Consider the following 21594-nt stretch of genomic DNA (forward strand, 5'->3'; position numbering starts at 1 on the left):
AGGTAAACCATTCTATTATGTTACCGTTTTAAAACTATGCTTAGCACTTTGACCAAAGGTTCTCTATACAATTAAAATACAATAGTATGGCAGATTCTATTTGTCAGGGGTATGCGTGCATCTACTCCATATATATCTTTAATATAATCTTGCGGAATTTGTACAATAGGATGAATTTGGATGATGATGAACTCCACTTATCTGGAGTCATCCCAACGTGAATGGTCAGAAGGCAAGCTGCGCCTCAATACTGTTAAATCGACACTTTGTAAATTGTCCACTGAATGTAATGTTTAACATTTGCACGGGTTGACAGGGTGCGCTGAGCATGTCCTCACCTGAAGGCCTTGTGACTTTAATGGAGCTGTAGCTAATGTTGAATCCTCGACCTGCGGTGAAATTGAATGTTTTCCAGTGGATTGAATTCATCTCGGCATTACACTCATTACAGTCAAACAGATCCATATACTGGGGGTCTCCACTTTTATGGCATCACGATGTGTTCCTGGATGCCCCGTCGTCATAAATCGGATCATCGTAAATTCGACAGTTTTCCCATAGACAGTAGAAACATTACTTACCGACGTCTTTTTCCCTTTTATTAGCCACATTTAACAATATTTAATCGGCAAATATCCACAAAAATACTCCAGAAAAAGAAAAACTCCATGCCAAGTCACATCGGACGCCAGACACTGTTCAAATGTGTGGAGTCATGTCGCAAAATGCGTCCTAAATTGATCCATGGTGGGATTATATCAACGTCGTAAATGTTGATCGTTGTAAACTGGAGGCTGTCTGCACTTTATATTTATCCTATTTTACATGGCTTTCAATATTGGCAAAGCTCATTTGGTGAAAGGTATTCACACTTCATATAACAGAAGGGTGACTATAGAAGGAGTTGGACGGGGAGGAGGGAGGCATCACGAACGGGGAGTGTGGATGAGGAAGGGGAGTGATAAAAGAAGAGAGAGAGAGACTGGGTATGTTTCGAATCGTGGGGAGTGGTTGGGGGCTGGTTGGCCAAGCGAATAATGTGGGCTGGTAGGTTTCCTCAGCCATCGCTGCTGCTGTGTGTTCTCACTCGTGATAAATTTGTAGGCGTTTTGATTTTCTTAAAAAAATGAATTATATTTTTTTCCACGACTAAGAGTGCTCAAACGAATCAGCGTTCTGCGGAGTCGTGCTAAGCGAGGTCCGCCTCTACTTCTAATTAAACACAATCACAAAAAATAAGTGCTCCTCTTACCCACATCATTCTTTTGCAACCCAAGTTATAAGCATATAATCTCTATTGCAAATTGAAAGCTTCTCCTCCTATATCCCAGTTGTTCTCCATTGATACAATGATGTATGTCGAACTTCTTTCGCACCGTACGTAGCCAACTGTTCTAATCTGAGGTGCGGCAAAAGATTATGTAGATTATAGGCACCACGGTGGCAAGATGTTGACTACCTCGTGCGCTCTGCAGAAGGGTCTGGGTTCGTCAAAGATTCTTGTTAAATCCAATCTGTTCGTACTCAAACCCACTTTGTGTTAATTTGAAATATTCTTCTATTGTGTATGCCAATAGCATTCAGCATATCTCTGTAAAAAAAACACCTTCTGTGGGGATACTGAACCGCTTGTGAAAAAACCTCTGTGGCATTACCGCACAATTCAACGTCCCTTCTTATTCATGCTGTGTCTTAGAGCCGTATCGGAGTAATTTGGCAAACGTTCCCTGTTCTATACAGTTTTAACCTCGTGAAGTTCCTCCATCTCTCAACCCTCGTCAACACATTTTCAATAACCCCACATGCAGTTGATGATAAGTACAGGAGCAATTATAACATATTTGAATGAGATCCGATAGCTTTTAGAACCAAAAAATTGGCAATGAGAATTCGAATCAACCTCGTGCGTACACATTACGTGACATTTCTGTTTGAACTTACCATCTAACGGTCCTCTTGTCTTTAACACCAAGGAGATGACCTGTTTCGTGGACTTGATGTGTTGGCCAACAGCGGCTCCCCCACAGAGCACAGCCAGGGAGTTGCCTTCGCTCACCTGTCCATCCCAAACCTCGAGCCGTTGCAGTACGCACGAGTTGCTCTCTTGCAAGCTGCAAGAAACGGAAAGGGTTAGGGCTCAGTCCGAAAATAGCTTGGTCATCTAAATGCAGGCCAATACAATAACATTTGTTATGCACATATCTCGCGTTATCACCTCTCTCACGGACCAAACTGTAAATATGTTTCAGTCAATCCACGTCCATTAAAACTGTGCAGTCAACTTATTTGAATCAAAGAGTGTCCTGTTTTTAAACAAAAGCGGTCCCAAAACAGAACCGCTTCTGTTTCACCACTAATTGCACAGAGTACTGCGGTTAACGCACTATTGGTATAAGGATTAATTTATTACTTAAATATGGCGAGTCCTCGCTTAACGCGGCTGTTGTATTAAAGCGAAATCGCGGTAAGTGGGAATACTTTTCCCATGAGGAATAACAGTAACAGTGGGTGTGCCGTTCCAACCCGTAACAACACCCACGCCGTTTAGGAAAGTAGTCCGTCACGTGCTAGACTCGTGTTGTAGCGAGTACTCCATCACGTTCTAGACTCGGGTTATAGTGAGTAGTCCGTCATGTGCTAGCCTTGTGTTATAGCGGGTGTGGCCTGCGTTAAGCGAAAAACTTTTTACGAAAGAAACACCATGTTAAAAAGAAAACGCATAGTGTGGACGCCACGCGATAAACAGAAATTTACTGTAAAGTGAAACTCCTCAAATCCGCGAATCCTTAAATTCGCGATGCCCCATGGGTTGCAGAAACTCCTAAATTATCCATGGGCAAAGCTCCTGAAATTCTTATTTCGCCTGTGAACGAGATTAATCCTACTGTGTATAGCGCATTGTAGTGTGCAGGTGGATTTGTTATGTTTTGACAACGCAATATTTTCTTACCTTATGTTCTCAATTTTTATTTTTATTACATTTGGAGATCTGGATTGTATTAGAAATGTATAGGTCAGGGACTTGTCATCCATGGTAAAATTGTTAGACAATATGACTCCATCATATCCTGAAAAGACTATTGTTTTCTCCACAGGAACTTGAAAGAGAAAAATACACAGCATAGTTTGTAAAAGAATAATGTATAAATACATCCGATAAATAATCTCAAATGTGTGCAGAATCAAATACGAACTTTATTTAAATTGTGCTTTTATTACATCGAAACATTGCTCGTCTGTATGTATATATGCATGCATGTTGAACACCGTACGTAGCAAACCGTGCTAATCTGAGGTTCGGTTAGTGACCGGAGGTGTTCATCGGATGTCTGCATAAACTCTCAGTTCGTGAGTCACACCTGTATTATTTTCTGACTTTTTAAAATCACTATAGTATCCACTGTCACATCGTTTCATACGATTTAGATACTATTAACGCGATTATACTATTTGTTATTTTAGCAGGCAAAGCCAACTGTGCTATATAGCATTTTTTAGATGCGACCAGGCCACAAATGATAGTTTAACGAAGTAGCTCATCACGTGGAAATTTATAGCAGCCAAATATTCTAAACGCATCTTGATTTTAAATGTGGAGGGAAAAACCGGAGGACCAATAGAAAAATCCACGTGACCACGGGGACAGAAAGAGAACACGCAACTTCTAAATATACAGGCATCGCCAGGTTCGGGATCGAAACCACAACCTCCTCCATACCAGGAGAAGGATATAACATCTCGCCACCGCGGAGCCCCAATAATATTATTTAATATTACATAATCAGTAGCAAGTTGCCGCCTGAGTCCCGTGTGTGTGTGTATGTAATCAGTGGTGTACATTCTCACGTTGCTAACCTGCACAAATCACAGAGGCCGCTTGTGTATAATGACACGGTACGGAGTCAAGCCAACTGCAATTTCCAATGGAAGTTGCAGTTTTAACGCAAGCAACGCTTTGTGAAAGAACAGAAGTGGATCCGAGGCCAAACTCGGTTGTGTTTCCAACGAACGATGCTTTTCCGCAGTGGAGAGACTTGCAGATCACATCGGCGTCTTGGTAATCCAGCACTGAGCTACAAAGCCCGGCCCAGGCTCCGTTCCTGTAGACCTCCAACAAACCTTCACAGCTGCTGTTGCCTCCCAGAAGTCGAACGCCAGCGGCTGTAAGAAACACAACGGTTGCTACAACATCTGCAATGGAGAGAGAGCTGTTTTGTTTAACTCTGCTCTCAGCACGGCCTGGCTGATGATTCCGACGCCTGCATGTGTGTGAGAGAGGGAAGAAAAATCTAGCTTTGAGTGTCGAGTTTATTTTATTTGTTACACGTGTAGTGAGTTATTTTATGGAGATGGAGACGTTGTTGTAGAGGCAACACGGTATGTTTATTTTTAACTAACATCAACTCCCTTAACACCCCCTATCTAGGGAGGTATGGCCTCTGGGCTATCGTGACCTAAACACTGCCCCCTGCTGGCTCCCAGCCCTCCGGCTATCCGTGTCCTAGGGGAGGCTACCTGACCCGACCCAGCCAAGGTACGGGTCCGATCACTGGTCCAAGCTCGACCCGGCCCTTACAAGGGCAGCGGGCTCGAGGTCAGTGTCCTAGTCTAGCTGGTATTCAGTATTCAGTCGTCGTTACTCTGCCCTCAACCTGTGGAGAGGTCCGGCTTTTATACACCTCCCCGGCGTGTCAGCCTCTGGCCACGCCCCCCTAGGAGTCCCAGGAGGGTGGGGGTCCAGGGGGATCCCAGGACACCCCGCAAGCCCCCTCCCTCCTGGGCTGTGGATTCTAGCGACCTCCCTGCCGGTACAAGGTACCGCCCATGATGGGCACCGTCCGCCATTGCAGGTAAGTGCAGCCCATCTACAGCGCTACACATGTGCGTACGCGACCTGACGCTACACACGGATGAAGGTGTCATGTCACCAGTTGCTTGGCTACTTTGCACGGCAGATCCATGATGCACGAACACAGCTTTCAGAGGTAGGTTGGAGTGGTTAAGGAGGGGTTGGTGTAGGGGTTGGGGTTTGGGTAGTGATAGGGGTAGTGACAGGGGTTGGGGAAGTGATAGAGCTTGTGATCGGGGTTGGGGTAGTGACAGGGGTAGTGAGAGGGGTAGTGCCAGGCATAGTGAGAGGGGTAGTGTTAAGGGTTGGGGTAGTAATAGGGGTTGGGTAGGTATTGGGTAGGGATAGGGGTAGGATTAGGCGTAGTGATAGGAGTCGGGGTAGTAAAAGAGGTTGGGGTAGGCCTGGTCGTAGCTGGGGTTGGGGGCAGGGGAGAAGAGGTGTTTTAAAGGGGAAACGGAAGCTGCAGGTTGATGTATGGCTGAAATAGGAGCTGGTTCCAGTAAAGGAGAGCAAGAAGGGGACAGTAGCGAGAGAGCGATACGGGGTGCAGAGCGAGAGAAGAACAGACAGGGACGGTAGAGACTTGGAGCGTGGAATCTCAAGTGCAGTAAAAGTTGTTCTTCTCAGCCCACTCATTAATGACTGCCCACAACAACATAAAAGCACATTGCGTTCAAATTTGATTTTGAAACTTAATTTGCCTAAATTCTAGCCCCGATGAAAAAAATTGTTACACTGTAATAAACATACTGGATCACGCTGTGATGACAATACTTTTCATCAGGCCATAGAAACCCGCAGAGGAAACGTTTGGATGAATGAAAATAAGAAGCAACAGGGGTGTTTGTATGTGTCATTACTGTGCTTAGCGCACTGTACTACGAACCTGGCGACCCAAGTTCAATTCCCGCTCACGGCCACCTACAGCAGCGACGGTTCTCTGAACTGATCACGAGCCTCCCCTACGTCGAGTCAACCTGTGCATAAACATCGTCACTGGGGAGACGAAGGCTGCCGGGCATGGTTCTGGCCACCCACCCCCTCGTATGCCGTGGGTCCTCAAAGGTTGTATTGATAGTTTAATTGTTATGTACAATTTAATTGAGGGGACGATGTGTTGTCTTGGTGTGGTCTGGGACTGTTGTTGTTTTACTGCCTTGCATACGCTTGCATTTATTGTTGACAAATTATCAAGAATATATGTACTTTTTATTCTATTTTTATTCATTAATTGTTCATGACTCGCTTGACTTTTCTCTGGTGCTGTGCGTAAACATCGCCACTGGGGAGACAAAGGCGGTCGGGCGTTGTGCTGGCCACCCACCCCCTCGTGTGCCATGCCGGCCTTAATAGGTGCTGCTCGCGACCAGCACTTGCCCCCACAGTCTGTTAAGGCTATACGTGGGGTCGTTGTCTATTACTGTGCTGCCAAGATGTTGAATCGTGGTGAAAGTGGTTAAGAAACGGTCTGCCTCAGCAGCTTTACTCTTTTTCCTCCTGATGACGATCGCTTTTGTTGTGATCGAAACGTCGTTTTTTTGTTATTTTCTTTCAACCTATCTCCGTGACTTTACCGAAAGACCCAAATAATATGGTGAATAATGTTTCAGACAGCAGCGTGCTGAGTAGCGCTGTAGAGTAAAATAAATGACTAAATAAGCGAGGCCCTGTTTAACCGCCATAAATGGAAATGAAATCAAGTTTACAAATGGGTCCCCGGAGTTAATATGATCATGCAATCATAATACAAGCGGTCTCCTGTTTACGATGGCCCGATTTACTACGTTCAGAAAACGGCACCGTGAATCGATTTAAGACGCAGAAATTTGATTTACGACGCATCTTCTCACGTGACATTTGAACAGACTGTGTGGATCTTGACCTATTAAACCCTGTTAAATATGGCCGATAAAGTGACGTTTCTGCTGTGTCCACCGTCTAAGGGAAAATAGGGGTTCGATTTATTAAGATTCAATTTAGGACGACCATTGGTTTCCAGGAACGCATTGTAACGTCGTAGAAGTGGGGAGCGCTTGTATTGCATTGTACATCATTACGCAGTAGCTATATAAAGTGATCTGTTTCAGATAAATACAAACAACGATCCACAGTCCTGAAAAGGTGGATTGAATCTGAGCGGTTGAGAACGTTCTTGTCAATATGATCTAAACCCTTGTGGCTCAATGTTTACCTAAACCGTTCACCCCTGGTATCTATCACTTTACAGGATCCCCGTTTCTAAATCTAGAGTTACTCTTTGTTGACGTTGGTCGTGACACGAGTACTGTATTGCATTAACGTTTTGTGCAAACATTAAATCCGAATTATGAAGTTAACCTCCATGTGGTGATTGAGTCTGATGGCTGTGCACGTGACCTGTAATTCATCACCTATTTCGTAGTTGGTGGATCACACCACGTGACGGTGGCGAGATGTTAACAATCTTGTCTGGTATACAGGGAGTCGTGGGATCCATTCAGAACCTGACATCTGCTATGTATTTGGAGTTTGAATGTCTCTCTCCCTGTGGTCGCGTGGATTTTTCGCTGGGTCCTCCGATGTTTCCCTCCACATTATAAACATCTGTTTAGAGTATTTGCTGCTATAAATGTCCACATGATAAGCCACTTTGTTGGGCCTTCATTTGTTTCCAGGTCGCTTCTAAAAAAGAGATATATAGCCGAGTGGTGCTTACTTGGTAAAATAAAAAAATCTATTTTATTGAACTGCCATACCTTTGTTCACGAGAACAAGGCGACAGAGCACTTGTGGACTAATCTCAATCTTTTTCATCTGGGCGGGATATCGGATTTCATAAAAAAAATCCAATTGCTCCTGTATTTTATCAACTGCATGTGAGATTATTGCTACTCTATGTATCTCTATGGGTCTCTATGTGTCTCTCTGTATCTCTATGAGCCTGTGTAAAATAGCCAGGTAATTGGCTAAACGAGACCCTCATTTGTGTAGGAAATCAAATACAGTTTAACATGTGCTGGATTTCGGTGTAGACTGGTGTGATGTAAGAGAATAAAGTGTAGCTGGAAGCATATTATATTTTTTGCGACCTAGAATTGTAATGTATTACTTATTGTTAGTAGCTCGGCTTATTGGAGAGTATATTTAGTATACTGATGATACTATGTAGTTTATACTTTAGTTGTTTACGTGGTGGTTTAGTTACTGCAGCTACATACTATTAACATTCCTTCCCCTCCCTTTGATGCTGCTAATCCTGCATAATGCACGGGCATAATGACTTTAAACCCCCCGCAAAACCTCTTACGCATTTCACAAGTAGTACTAATCGCATATCTGCATTTTCCATAAATATGCTAAATTCATCTTGATATGCAAATTATTTGTCAAGGCACTCTCCCCCCCTCCATCCCAGCTTAAATAGACACTCCAAGCCTGGGGTGTGTCATTAAGACTCTGTCTTCTCGACAGACCTGTTCTCCACCTGAGGACGGCTGCTTGCGTTGTGGCCGAAACGTCGTGAGAATTAATTTATTATGTTTTATTTTTATTATTTTATTATTTCCATTCTACGTGACTTCACCGAAAGATCCAAGAAGATGTGCTGGATTGCATGGAGTAGGCCAACATAAATTCGAGAAATGCAACTGGCTGCACGGGGTCATCATTCATATCGTAAATGGGAGAGATCGAGGAACTGCACAAGGTCAAAGCCGCTTGTAACAGGGGACGTTTTTGCCAAATTACTGCACAACCGCTGTTGACAGAGCTTACATTAAAACTGACATTGAGTCGTATGGAAATGCCATAGGCAGAGCCGTCCCTAGTTTACAGCGAATCACCGGGGCGACCGCATCTGGCCCCGAGCTTCGGGATGCTCTACACGCTTCGACATCACGGTGTTAGATGTAATTGTTACAGTTTAGTCTGAAGGCGTTGGGAGGCCCACAGCGGAGCTTACCCCGGGCCCTGCACACCCCATGGACAGCCCTGGAAAGAGGGATTATTGTCATAAGAAGTTCAGCATTCCACGAATGGGCTTCATCCTGATGCTGTGGTTTATTTTAATATAGGAACCCTCATCAGTTGACTCAAAATTCCGTAGCAAAGGTATTGAGAGGGGGCATGGATAGATGATGGATGGACGGAGATTGAATCAAGATGTCTACCGAACATATGTGAAAAGGAGCTTCATAGCTCATTGGATTATTCCCCAATCTGAATAAGATTCTGAAAAGACCTGCCCCTGAGCAGAGAACTCGAGATCAATTAAACATGTAATACCTGTTTACCTGAACAAACGACGCCAGCATATCCACTAAGTGCACAATCATGCTTGTTTCCTGGCGTCAGGGCGCAGTCGGCAAAACTCTGCTCCACGCCACTGCAATGGGCGTTCCATGTTGGACGCTGCAATAAGCCATGGTGCGTGATGGCATTCACGAGACTTCCACATTGCAACTCGCCACACACATCCCAGCTGGACCCACACAACGTGCCCCAGGAGCCGTTGTGAAACACTTCCACGCGGCCCTGGCATTCCAACTCACGGTCCACCAGACGCACTCTTCCATCTGAAATATAAAACACGAGTCCATGTAAAAACTGAAAATCATTAAGGAGTCGACACAATTCTTTCCTCAAATGGGCACTCTATTATATCCATATTGGAGGAATCATTGGCTGAATCAATCCCCAACCAAGGTTTGAATTCGCAGACCTTAGATTGTGAGCCACGTTCCCTCTCAGGATTCGGCTTATATCTCCTGAGGCATGACCGGGCTCCACCCCTGGTCACTCTCCGCCTTCTCGATCCTTCGTGGAGGCTCTGGGTCCACATCACGTGCCCCGATCACACCCTTCTGGGGGTCCCCGTGCCCCCTTTTCCGGTCACGTGATCTCGCGGGTTCATCCAGACTGTCATGTCCGGACCCGATCTCCGTGACATCTGGAATCTACCCTCTAGTGAGCCCTTATGTTATAGTCCACCCACTATCGCCATAGAATGACTCATTTATGTCGTTACACATGTGTAGTGACAGAGAAAGGTCACTACTGTGTCGGCCCGTACGAAGGCTGGGGGCCCCAAGGGGGTGCCTGGGGGGTCGCGTGGTGGAGGGATCCGGACCCTCCCAGAGGTGGGGGAAGTGAGGCGTGTCCTGGGAAGGGAGGCGTGGCCTGAAGAGAGCCAGCCACGCCGGGGCGGAGCCAGCCACGCCAAACCAAATATAAGCGTGGTGTGAACGCAGAGCGAGGCTGCTGTTGTACTGCACTCCGAAGTGAAGACATCATCGGTCGTCAAGTCCCGAGTCGTCGTCCTGGGCCAGGCAGGCCGTTGCCTGCCTGGTCCAGTCTGTGTCGCGTTCCAGAGTGTTAGTGAGTTGAGGAAGGTGGTTACCACCTCATGTACAGCGTTATGTTATTTACCGTTTAATAAATAGTGTTGCCTCCAAGCTGCGTGTGTGTGCACCTAATTCGAACCTACTACATTTGGTGTAGAAGTGGTCATCGAACTTTCGCTGATTAATTTGAAGAAGCTGTACCCTTCGCTGCCATGGTGTAAAAGCTGGCAGCGAAGTGCAAGACCCAACCGGAGGTGCGGATGGACGGTGTGGGTTGCACCTGGCCTCTCCCTGCGACGACCACGGAGTCTGGGGCCCCGGTGATGTGCCCCGGGGGATGGGCGACTGCAGCCTGCATGGGAGGAGGCTGCGAGCCCGGGCTGGTCGCCATCGACGGCGAGTTGGAGCGACGTCGCTCGTCAACTCGACCAGCTGCTGGTGGCAAGGGAGTGGCCGGGTGTTGGTGAGTGATGGCGAAATTGCAAGATGACGCAGCTATGGCGTTCGCGCCGTTTCGGCGGTGCCGGCGTTCCTGCATTTCACTGCGGCGGCGTTCCCGCCAGTTTCACAGCGCCGGCGTTCCCGCCATTTGCACCATGCCGGGGGTTTCCCGCCACTTCAACGTGCCGGCGTTCCCGCCATTTTTTTACGTGCCAGCGTTCCCGCGGCGACGGCGTTCCCGCCATTTCAACGTGTGGGCGTTCCCGCACTTCCCACAGCGGCGTTCCCGCCATTTTCACCGCGGCAGTGTTTTCGCGATGGCGGCGTTCCCGCCTTTTGCGCCTTGTGTGCTGCGCCGGCCTGGCGGCGCGTTGCTGCAGCCCTGTGATTACGGGCCTCCCTCCCCACATTGAAGTAAGAAGAGCGGGGGAGGGCATCGGTGGTGAGAGCGAGAGGGGCCCGTGATTGAAGAGAGGGTTTCGACGTTGGAGACACTGCTGGGAGGGACTTTTTCAGTTTGACTCTCCGGTTTTGGGTTCCTCGCGGACGGTTAAATACGGCGTCGAGATCGGTATCTTCTGGGTGTAGTTAATGATTAATTCGTTGTTGGTGTCCCGAGCTCCGTTGATATGCTGTAGGTTGCCGTGTTAACGACTCGTGTTGTTACATCGTTTTGTTGCGAAATCGCCATTGTTATTGTGTATACTGTATGGAGGTTCGCTCGTGATTGTCACGTGTAACTGTAAGAAACTTTGATCGTCATTGTTGCCAAGGTACAGACCGTATGGAGCTTTGCTTGGAATTGTTAACAGTGTATGGAATGTTGGGTACTTGCTTGTGATTGTTTACTATGTACGGATTGTCTGGAGTATTGATTGTGTGTGTTGCCATGTGGGGACTGGATGGAGCATTGCGCCAAACGATTTACTGTACGAACTTCGTATACTGCATATACTGTATTAATCAATTCGGCGATTCTTGGGGTTTGTGTATAGTTTTTTTGCTCTCAAAATTCGAATGCCCTGAGTCCCATGGTTAATGTTGAAGGGGATTTAGAAATGACAGGTTCGGTTTGTTTCAAACTCGCTGGTTGGTTCCTGTCCGTTGTTGCACAGATGATGTCTTTTGTGCGGGAATGCTCCTTGTGTTCTGTATGGATCGGGGGTGCGTTTCCGTTAATTGCCGTCAAATTGCATTGCTCTCTCCACTCGGTTGGTACAGCTGCATGCTGCAATGCGAGTCTCGGAGATGATGTGTACGGATACGGGATGTGAGGTGTATTGTTGTGACCATTGAATATTCGGGATCGTCACAAATTGTGCGTACCTGTTCGGCATTGGATCAGTTCTGTGGGGGATCATAATTCAAATTGTATGTGTTGTGATGGTGTTAAATTGCGATGGTGACATGCTGCCAGGGATTTGGAATTGTGCTGCTGGCTGTCACCTATCTTGGGGTGCAGGTCCTGACCAGGATGGCCCAGTGAGAGTTGCGTGTCTAACATGAACGTTGTGGTCCCGTCATGCTATGGCTGACGGCTTGACCTGACAGCCCGGAGATTGAAACACTCCGTGGCATGTCTAGCCTAGTGGGCTGTGCGCTCACATGGCTCAGAGAGTGTGGTCCCGTCATGCTGTCTGACAGCTTGACCTGACAGCCCGGAGATCGAGACACTCCGTGGCTTGTCTAGCCAAGTGGGCTGTGCGCTCACATGGCTCAGAGAGTGTGGTCCCGTCATGCTGTGTCTGATGGCTTGACCTGACGGCCCGGAGAGTGAGACACTCCGAGGTGCGTTGAAACAGTGGGCTGGAGATTCGTAAGGTTCAGGTGGAGTTGTCCTGTTACGTTGAGACTGTATCCCTCAGTTGTTAGGGTGCATGTTGTGCAGTGAGTGAACGATGGGTCGTCTCGGCTTGGTCGGTACAGCTATATGCTGCGATGCGAGTCTTGGAGAGAGACTGGGTTAAAATCCCCCCCAGATATGGCCGACGCGTGCTACTAGTTGTGACGCCACGTCGGAAAGGCGGTGGGGTGGTAACATGGAAATTCCCCCCCCGATATGGCCGACGCGTGCTACTGGTTGTGACGCCGCGTCGGAAAGGCGGTGGGGTGGTAACATGGAAATTCCCCCCCCGATATGGCCGACGCGTGCTACTGGTTGTGACGCCGCGTCGGAAAGGCGGTGGGGTGGTAACATGGAAATTCCCCCCCCGATATGGCCGACGTGTGCTACTGGTTGTGAGGCCGCGTCGGAAAGGCGGTGGGGTGGTAACATGGAAATTCCCCCCCGATATGGCCGACGCGTGCTACTGGTTGTGACGCCACGTCGGAAAGGCGGGGGGGTGCTAATGGGTGACTGTCATTGCATGCGTGATTCTAACGGGTGGGGGGGCTGTGCTGGAGCGTAAGTGGGTTAGCCAGTTTTCATGTATAATTGTTGTTAATTCCCCGTTTTCTATGCGGTTCCCTTTTACCCTCGTCGATTCTGTATATATTACGTGATTGTATTTCTTATCGGTCGCCGGTCATTTATTGATGTTGTTGGTTCGGAGGCACACCTTTTCGATGTTTCACAGTTGTGTTACAGCCGGGGACGGCTGTGTGTTTATACAGGGGGGGGTGATGTAGTGACAGAGAAAGGTCACTACTGTGTCGGCCCGTACGAAGGCTGGGGGCCCCAAGGGGGTGCCTGGGGGGTCGCGTGGTGGAGGGATCCGGACCCTCCCAGAGGTGGGGGAAGTGAGGCGTGTCCTGGGAAGGGAGGCGTGGCCTGAAGAGAGCCAGCCACGCCGGGGCGGAGCCAGCCACGCCAAACCAAATATAAGCGTGGTGTGAACGCAGAGCGAGGCTGCTGTTGTACTGCACTCCGAAGTGAAGACATCATCGATCGTCAAGTCCCGAGTCGTCGTCCTGGGCCAGGCAGGCCGTTGCCTGCCTGGTCCAGTCTGTGTCGCGTTCCAGAGTGTTAGTGAGTTGAGGAAGGTGGTTACCACCTCATGTACAGCGTTATGTTATTTACCGTTTAATAAATAGTGTTGCCTCCAAGCTGCGTGTGTGTGCACCTAATTCGAACCTACTACACATGTATTAACTGCGTTAAACGAGGAGGCAACAGAAGTGTGTACAAGCCCTGCAGTATTAATGCAATATAACATGGCTCTAAGTACAGTTTTCAGAAACTTTTCATGGAACAAGGACATTTCTTTTTCAGGTGACTTACTTGTTGATCCAGTTACAAACAAAGAATGGTTTGCAGTCCCAGCAGCTGATGAAGAGAATATATTTTAGAAAACGATATTAGAATGCAGCACACAAATGAAATGTGTTTAAACAGTCACTATCACATATGACTGGATATTAATTCATCATGATACAATAATCAATCGTAAACTATCCACTGCATGATGAAGGGCTCCACACGCCATCACCATCTTCTTGGTTGTTGATTAAACTCCACAGTTACATAACCACAAATCCAACATCCTGCACGTCCCTTGACTAGGTTTTTTTTTTATTCCTGGAACTGCACTTTCACCTGTGATCCCCGATAAGGATACCTCAATGTGCAGTGCCAGGGCTGACCCTAGGTACCCCCTCGATTTACAAAAGGAATTCTTTCTTAAAGAAACGCACGTAAAACTTAATTCTGTAAATCAGAACGGCTTTTCTCATAACTTTAATAGTAAAAATGAGGGATGCGTTTCGGACAACTCTACTTCTGACCTAAAAAGATACACCTATATCACTTTTCACAATACAAAAATAAAGAACATAAAATGTAAATGATTTAAAACAAACATAATTAACTTTGTCAGGGAACTCACCAATATATCTGCTGCATGTTGGAATGGCTGGAAAAGTGATGGAGGCGTTAATGATGCACTATTGATCCGTGATAGTACCATGATACTATCACGGTTCAAAATTCGAATATGTATTTAGACTGAAGGAATCTGATGAGCTATGAAGCTCTTTTCACAGATGTCCAGTAGCGGATGGATGAGGCAGCCTCCCAAGTGGTGCTTCTTGTTTGATGATCTCATTGAGCATGCCCAAGTGAAATTTTGGTCACGCGGAAATTCGATTTCGTTCATCGAAAAGTGTTAATAATTTGTCAATTGCGTGAATGCGATATTTGTAAAGAAAACTATCGTAAATCGAGGGATACACTTCAACTTGGAATTGGAGACTGCTTGGCGATGGCTGGAACTGGAGAATTTAGGGCTGGCTGAGAGCTGGCCAAGAGATGGAAGCACAGCAATGGATGCTTGAATCTCTCTGTCTGTACCTTTGAGTGTCATCCCCTCGTATTACACGGTGGAGTTCCTCTGTGTCCTGGATTCCTCGCAAAAGCCACCCACTCATTAAATACATGCATCCCCTGTGTTTTATGGAATGGTCCACGGAAGCAGATGTCACAAAGCTACTTGTGAGATGTGTCATGCGGACGCTCATTTGTTAGTTATGCAATATTCCTTGAGGCCCCGGTTGTACTGGTTCTCTTAAATATTTGGTTTGTTAATCTTTGATGCAGTGTTCCCCGGACCACGGATCTCCCGTGGAAAATAGCTGGGTAACTGGCTGCACGAGATCATCATAAGTGTAATAAGCTCAACATTCACACTCTTTGTATCTTGACGGGTCTCTATGTGTCTCTATATAACAATTATTAAATTGTACAAAAGATAAGTTAAAAGAAAGTTTGGGGTTAGTCAAAGTGGTGGTGTAGTTATGATGACCGTTAGGAGGACAGGTGGGAGTGGATAAAGAGGGTTTGGGGGAGAGCTAGGGGGGTTGGAATAATGACAGAGGTAGTGGTAGTGAAAAGGTAGTGAAAGGGGTAGTGATAGGGGTTTGGGTAGTGATACGGGTAGTGATAGGGGTTGGGGTACTGATAGGGGTAGTGCGTAGTGATAGGGGTAGGGGTAGCGGTGGTAGCTGGGGATGGGGTCAGGGAGTAGTAGTAGCAGGATGATGCTGGGCTATGGGAGAAGAGATGGGAGTTGTTCTAAGGGAGGAATGGAACATGCAGTTTGTTGTTGTGGTGAAGAAGATTGATTTATGGTTGCAGTGGGAGTCGGTTCCAGTGAAGGGGAGCGATAAAGGAGCAGAAACAAACGAGTGAGACTGAGCGCAGGGTTACGATGGAGGCGCAGAGAGGGACGGTAGAGATTGGGAGCATAGAGGACGGGATAGGATAGAGTAATAAGAGACGAGAGAAGCAAGATAGGGGGGTTGGAGCGGGGCCATGAAGGGGTTTATAGAATTAGAGTGAGAAATATAAACAGAAAGCTATAGTAGACAGAGGAAAGTAGAGCCGAAGTGTGGGAATTGTGGGGGACGTTAAATTAATAATGTTTACTTACCTTCACAAATGATGGCAGCTGTCTGGTCATAGCTACAATTGTTTGTTCCATCCCGGAGACTTGAAAATATGCTGACAGTAATGGAGGATAGGTTATCTGGGAAGATGGTTCCCTGTCCGAGTCCAAATGCCGACACGTTACTACCATAAGCAAGGCTCCAGCCACAGCCCAGGAGATGGCAAATGCCGTCTGCGATGTCTCTGTTCACAGTGGAGCTGCAGAGCTCTCCCCACACGCCATTCTTGTAGACTTCCATGCGGCCCTCACAGCGGTTGGCACCTCCAACCAGACGGAGCCCTGCAGCTGCAGATCAAAATATAAGCTACCGTGAAACTTGAGCAATACACATCCCACGCCACTAAGTGGCAGTGATGTCAGCACAGGGCTTGTGCCAGGCTACGTGCACTTTGAGCCCACGTGAAGTGCCGAAGGCTCGCTGGCAGGAGTGTACGGGATAGAAACCGGGTGTCATGGTTTGACTGCTGTGCCAGGCTAGATGCAGCACGAGATTACGGGACAGAACCCAGGTGCCATAAGTTGAGTGATTGAGATGACTGGCTGATGCACCACCTGTTCCCCCTACTATGTCAATTTGCTGTGTTTTAGCCACCCGGCCCAAGGACACACACACACACAGTACAAGTACAGTCGACCCTTCCACATCACGGGGGTTAGGGGCACAGGCCCTCCGTGATTTGGAAAAAACGCGTAAAATGTTTTGGTCCCCTTAGCGAGCATAGCGAGCACATCCAGCCGGGAGGTTCGGGGGGGGCGCTGTGAAATAAAAGACATTAATATTATACAGTACTGTACATATATTTTATGCATTTATGAGTTACTAAACTTTTTGTGTGTCGACTGCTGGCCTTGGCGTGTCGTCTGCGGCTTTCACAAAACTCCCAAAACTAAAAAAATTCCCATTAAATGTCTTATGCCGACCCCACGATCTATGGAAACCGCGATGGGAAAGTCGCGATGCAGAAGGGTCGACTGTATCTCTCCTTCTCTTTAAAGCCTCCTCTTAGAACTGTCGGAAACCTGCAATTGTTGAGCGTTGATATTCCTGAATTGATTACATTCCTCCTTTGCCCGGTGAACAGATTGAATAGTTACAGGCAGGGATGGATTTAGGCCTAAGCTAAGTAAGCTATAGCTTAGGGCCTCAAATTATGAGGGAGCCCTCTAAATACCAAAGAAATACGAAGGTTCAAGTGTGGAGAAGTTTCCAAACCTGGACAGTATGTTTATAACTAGCTCCGGGTTGACAGCAGAGGTCTCACACCGCATCAGTTGAGCGGCATTACATTTTCATTCGCTGCATATTGCTATGTGGAAGCTAGCTGGTCTGTCACTCCACTCAAAGCTTTGGTTCTTCTCGGCTGCAGTCATGCCCTTCTCTTCTCTATGCTTGCAAAACGTGGACCCCCATAATGGGACATTTGCGCTGGTTATAAACATTTAGGATGGCCTGCCTACGATCCATCCTGGGTTTAACCAGGCTGGATTGTGTGAGAAACTCACAAATGATTGAACTATCTGGACAATGTACCATCGGTGAGTTCTGGCAGGCAAGGCTTCGTTGGGTAGATCATGTAGCCCGCATGCCCAACCACCGCACGCCCGAACTGCTTTTGTTTGGCCATATAGAGGGAGCTAAATGGGCACGGCACCGGCTTCATAAGAGATGGACTGATGCCGTACATGAGAATATTGAGCTGAGTGGACTGGTTCCAGCGGTGTCAAGATAGGCATATGTGGAGGAGGCTGGGGAAAGACGCTACTCGGCAGTTGGAGGCAGCTGCCCTCCAAGAACAGCAGAGGGCAGAGGAGCGACGCTCACAACAATGAGCGGAGCGCTAGGCAGCTAAAACACAGCAAATTTGCACAGTAGGGCGCACATGTAGTGCATCTGCCAGTCATGCAAGTCAGTTAACCCATGGCACCTCGGTTTTTCTCGTCATCTTCTGCCAGCGAGCCTTCGACACTTCAAGTGGCCTCAAAGACCACTTGGGTTTACATAAGCCCTATTGTGACGTCACTGTCACTTCGTGGCGAACGTTGTCGTTGCATGAGGAATTGAGAGAGTGGTGAACCAGGTTCTATTAAACAGCAGTGACGATTGTCTGAACCGGTCCTGGGGCTCCTCTATATCGACTTAGTCTCAAATTAGTACCTGGTGCTGTGTGAAAACATCGCCACTGGGGAGACAAAGGCTCCCGGGCGTGGTGCTGGCCACCCACCCCCTCGTATGCCGTAGGCCTTCATAAGTTGTATCGATAGTTCAATTGCAATGTACAATGTAATTGAGCGACGATGTGTTGTCTTGGTGTGGTCTTGGACTGTTGTTGTTTTGCTGCCTTGCCCACGTTTGCATTTGTAATGAGTGGCTCCGATACGATAAAAAGCTGAAACGTTTCTTTAATAAATCTTTGGTACAGTTGGTTGTCTCCTGTCTCTTCACACTCGCACTATGGATACATGCCGCCCAAGTGGCTTTGCTGCCCCACGCTACGTGGTGCTCACCCACTCTCTAGCACGCCGCTGGCTGATGGCGCGCTAGGGAGCGGTTGAGTGGCTGAAGGTCGAGCCACCACGTGGCCGATGGAGATGGCGGGCCAGCAGCAACGGGGAGCTCTTCTTGATTCTTCACACACCGACCTCGCACTTTGCTCTGCCCCCTGCTTATATACGCTCCCCGGCGACTAAACCCCACCTCTGGCCACGCCCCTCATAGAACCTTCGAGAGCATTCTAGGGCTTCCCGGGTTGCTCCACCCTTTTACCTTTGGCCTAGATGTACTCCTTCCACTAGACAATCCATAACTGCATATCACACCACACCCCACATAATACAGGAGAAAGCGCTCTCATTGCACATTTAATGTTGACATTATCAAGAATTTATGTACTTCTGTACTCTATTTTTATTTATTCATTTTTTTTGACTCGCTTGACTTTTCTCTAATTTGCACTTCTATCGGTTTATTTTGTATTGCTATTGATGTAACTTGCTCACCCGCCCGTACAGGATATCTGTGACAAAGAGCTGTGTAGCTCATCGGATTTCTCCTCCTCCAGTCTAAATTAAGATTCTAATTTTGATAGGTGCTTGCTAACAGTATAGCCTTAACATTATGTTAAGGCTATATGGGGGGGTCTTTGTCTTTGTTGAATGAAACTTAAACACTAAATCAAAAATTTGTTTTACCAGGTAAACCCCACTGAGCTATTAGCTCTGTTTCATAATCGACGTGGCCACAAATTATAGCTCAACGAAGTGGCTTATCGTGTGAAAATGTATAAAAGCAACCAAGTAATCTAATGTGGAGGGAAAAACTGCAGGACCCGGAGAATAATCCACGTGACCCCCACGGGTTTAGAGAGAGGGAGAGAACATGCGAGCTCCAAATATATAACAGGCATCGTCAGGGTCTGGATCGAACCCACGACCTCCTGCATACCAGGCAAGCGAGATAACAGTTCGTCACTGCGGCGCCCCTATATGAAGAATGAGTGCTCGTACCGGTACACACAACGCCGGCCGTCCCCTTGTTGGTACACGTGAAGGAGTTTTCCGGAGACAGCGTGCAATCGGTGAGCGCTTGCTCTGTGCCTCCACACTGAATATGCTGTGAAGTCCCCCGGCCAATGCCAAAGTAATATTGCTCGTTCAAGTAGTCGTAACGCTGTGCACTGCTGCCACAATTCAACTGCTGGCACACAATCTCACGTTGGTACTCATTCCAATTGTCTCTGCAGAGAGTGCTCACAGAACCGTTGTTGTAGATTTCCACCTTTCCCTGGCACATCACGTCTCGATCCACCAGCTGAATTGTTCCATCTGGAAAACAACGAGAGGATTTGAGAGCATAATAATCCATATTAAGTTTTCCTAACATAATATAATACTAGATTTTACGTGTACTCTAAAGGTGTTATATGGATATGCCCATATATTCCTTATCTTATATGGATTAATATATATCGCCTTATTCCCAGGTGCTTTACAGAATTTTTAATTGCACATAAGATGATAGTGGTTAAAATAAAGAGTGGGGTTATTAAAAGTGGTGGTGGGAGTCATTAAGGAAGGGTTGAGGTAAAGGTAGTTAGGTAGTGATAGGGTTTGGGGTAATGATAGAGGTTGGGGTAGTGATAGGGCTTGTGGTAATGATAGGGGTTGGGACAGTGATAAGGGTAGTGATAGGGGTTGGGGTAGTACTAGGTGTAGTGATATGGGTAGTGATAGGGGTTAGAGATGTGATACGGGCAGTGATAGGGTTGGAGTTATGATAGGGGTTGGGGTCGTAGCTGGGTGGAGGGAGTAGGGAGTGGCAGTAGCAGGATGGGCTCGGGAGAAGATGTTGGTTGACAGGGAGGAACGGAAGCAGGTTAGTTGTACAATGTTCATAATTACCAGAAGCCATTAAATTACAAACGTATTAAATGCCAGCAAATGTGCATGAGCCAGGCTCGATAGTGGAACATTTGAGACCATAAACGAGACATAAAGACAGAGTTCGCCCATAGAGACTGCAGAGAATAATTATTGTAACACGTTGCATTATCACAATTGTAGTGACTGTGATTGTCACTGTGGTGCCGGGCTTACAAAACCACGGCGGATAATGTGTTGGCATTATGTGTAACCCGCTCACTGGGCATAGTACCAGCCCTAGCGGTGCTTGGGTGAGCGCTGGTGAGCGCGGAGGCACCACGTACAGTGTGCGGTGCGGGCTACCGGTGAGGGAGCGAGGGAGCGTCAGCCAGCCAGGGTTACGTTGGAGCATGATGGTTGACCTGCCGACACGTGACCGGATAATATTGGAGGGGGGGCACCGATGGACGGTGGCCGTTGGGCAGTCACGTGGAATAAAGGAGCTCTTGGGAGCCTTAGGGGAAGAGCTCGAGAGATCTAGAAGTTGGGCGGGGTGAGGGGTGGAGCCAGCCCCAGCCCAGGCCGATATAATGGGGGCCCCGTGAGGGGCTCGGGGTTCTTCGTGGTGCTGGTGATGAAGATCCATGTCGGGTAAAATAAACCTCTAGCCACTTGGTCCGGGACCCAGCTTGTGGTCCGGGCCGGGATAGCGAACCGTGTCTAGTTCTGATGGAGCGTGGCTAGATGAGCATTCAACACCCAAGTGTAGGTTGGGTTATGTTATGTCGAGTTATTGAATAAATAGTATTGCTCCCAAGACAACGTCTGCGACTCAGTTGGACTCACTACACAATTATAAACGATAGACCACCTCCAGTATCGTCTATTCAAACGTTAGAACAGCCTAATTTAGAATCGTTATCGTGCTTTTTTGTCATAGCTTTATTTAACCAATGAATAATGAACAAAATTGTAAAGTTTCATCTAACAAATACGTATTAAAAAATTAACACTACACAGGCCCTCGTGAAGATTTAACTGCTGAAGAGGATGCATGAATAGCAAGCATTGGCAAATACAACTAGAGGTAGGGTAATAATGGGCATTAGGTGAGTTTCATCAACCTGCACTGACCAACATGGGGAAAGGTGGTTGCATATGTTGAATTATTTAAGTAGTTGGATGCAACTGGCCAGAGGTATTTAAGTCTGTGAGCTCCATGGGCATTGCACTTGGA

General features: G+C 47.3%; 1 protein-coding gene across 2 annotated transcripts in view; it reads right to left on the bottom strand.

Moving 5' to 3' along the window:
* Positions 1-21594, bottom strand: part of LOC144735516 (scavenger receptor cysteine-rich domain-containing protein DMBT1-like) — a 376933-nt gene that overhangs the window by 196202 nt on the left and 159137 nt on the right. For both annotated transcript variants that reach the window (XM_078617915.1, XM_078617916.1), the window contains exons 17-24: positions 19503-19820; positions 15981-16283; positions 13835-13879; positions 9124-9405; positions 3856-4161; positions 2951-3098; positions 1942-2111; positions 339-389 (exon numbers count right to left, since the gene is read on the bottom strand). In XM_078617915.1, coding sequence (XP_078474041.1) covers positions 339-389; positions 1942-2111; positions 2951-3098; positions 3856-4161; positions 9124-9405; positions 13835-13879; positions 15981-16283; positions 19503-19820 — 1623 coding nt within the window. The remainder of the gene's footprint in view (positions 1-338; positions 390-1941; positions 2112-2950; positions 3099-3855; positions 4162-9123; positions 9406-13834; positions 13880-15980; positions 16284-19502; positions 19821-21594) is intronic.

This window comes from Lampetra planeri, chromosome 55 (assembly GCF_965212315.1).
Source record: "Lampetra planeri chromosome 55, kcLamPlan1.2.h2, whole genome shotgun sequence".
NCBI classification, from domain to species: Eukaryota; Metazoa; Chordata; class Hyperoartia; order Petromyzontiformes; family Petromyzontidae; genus Lampetra; species Lampetra planeri.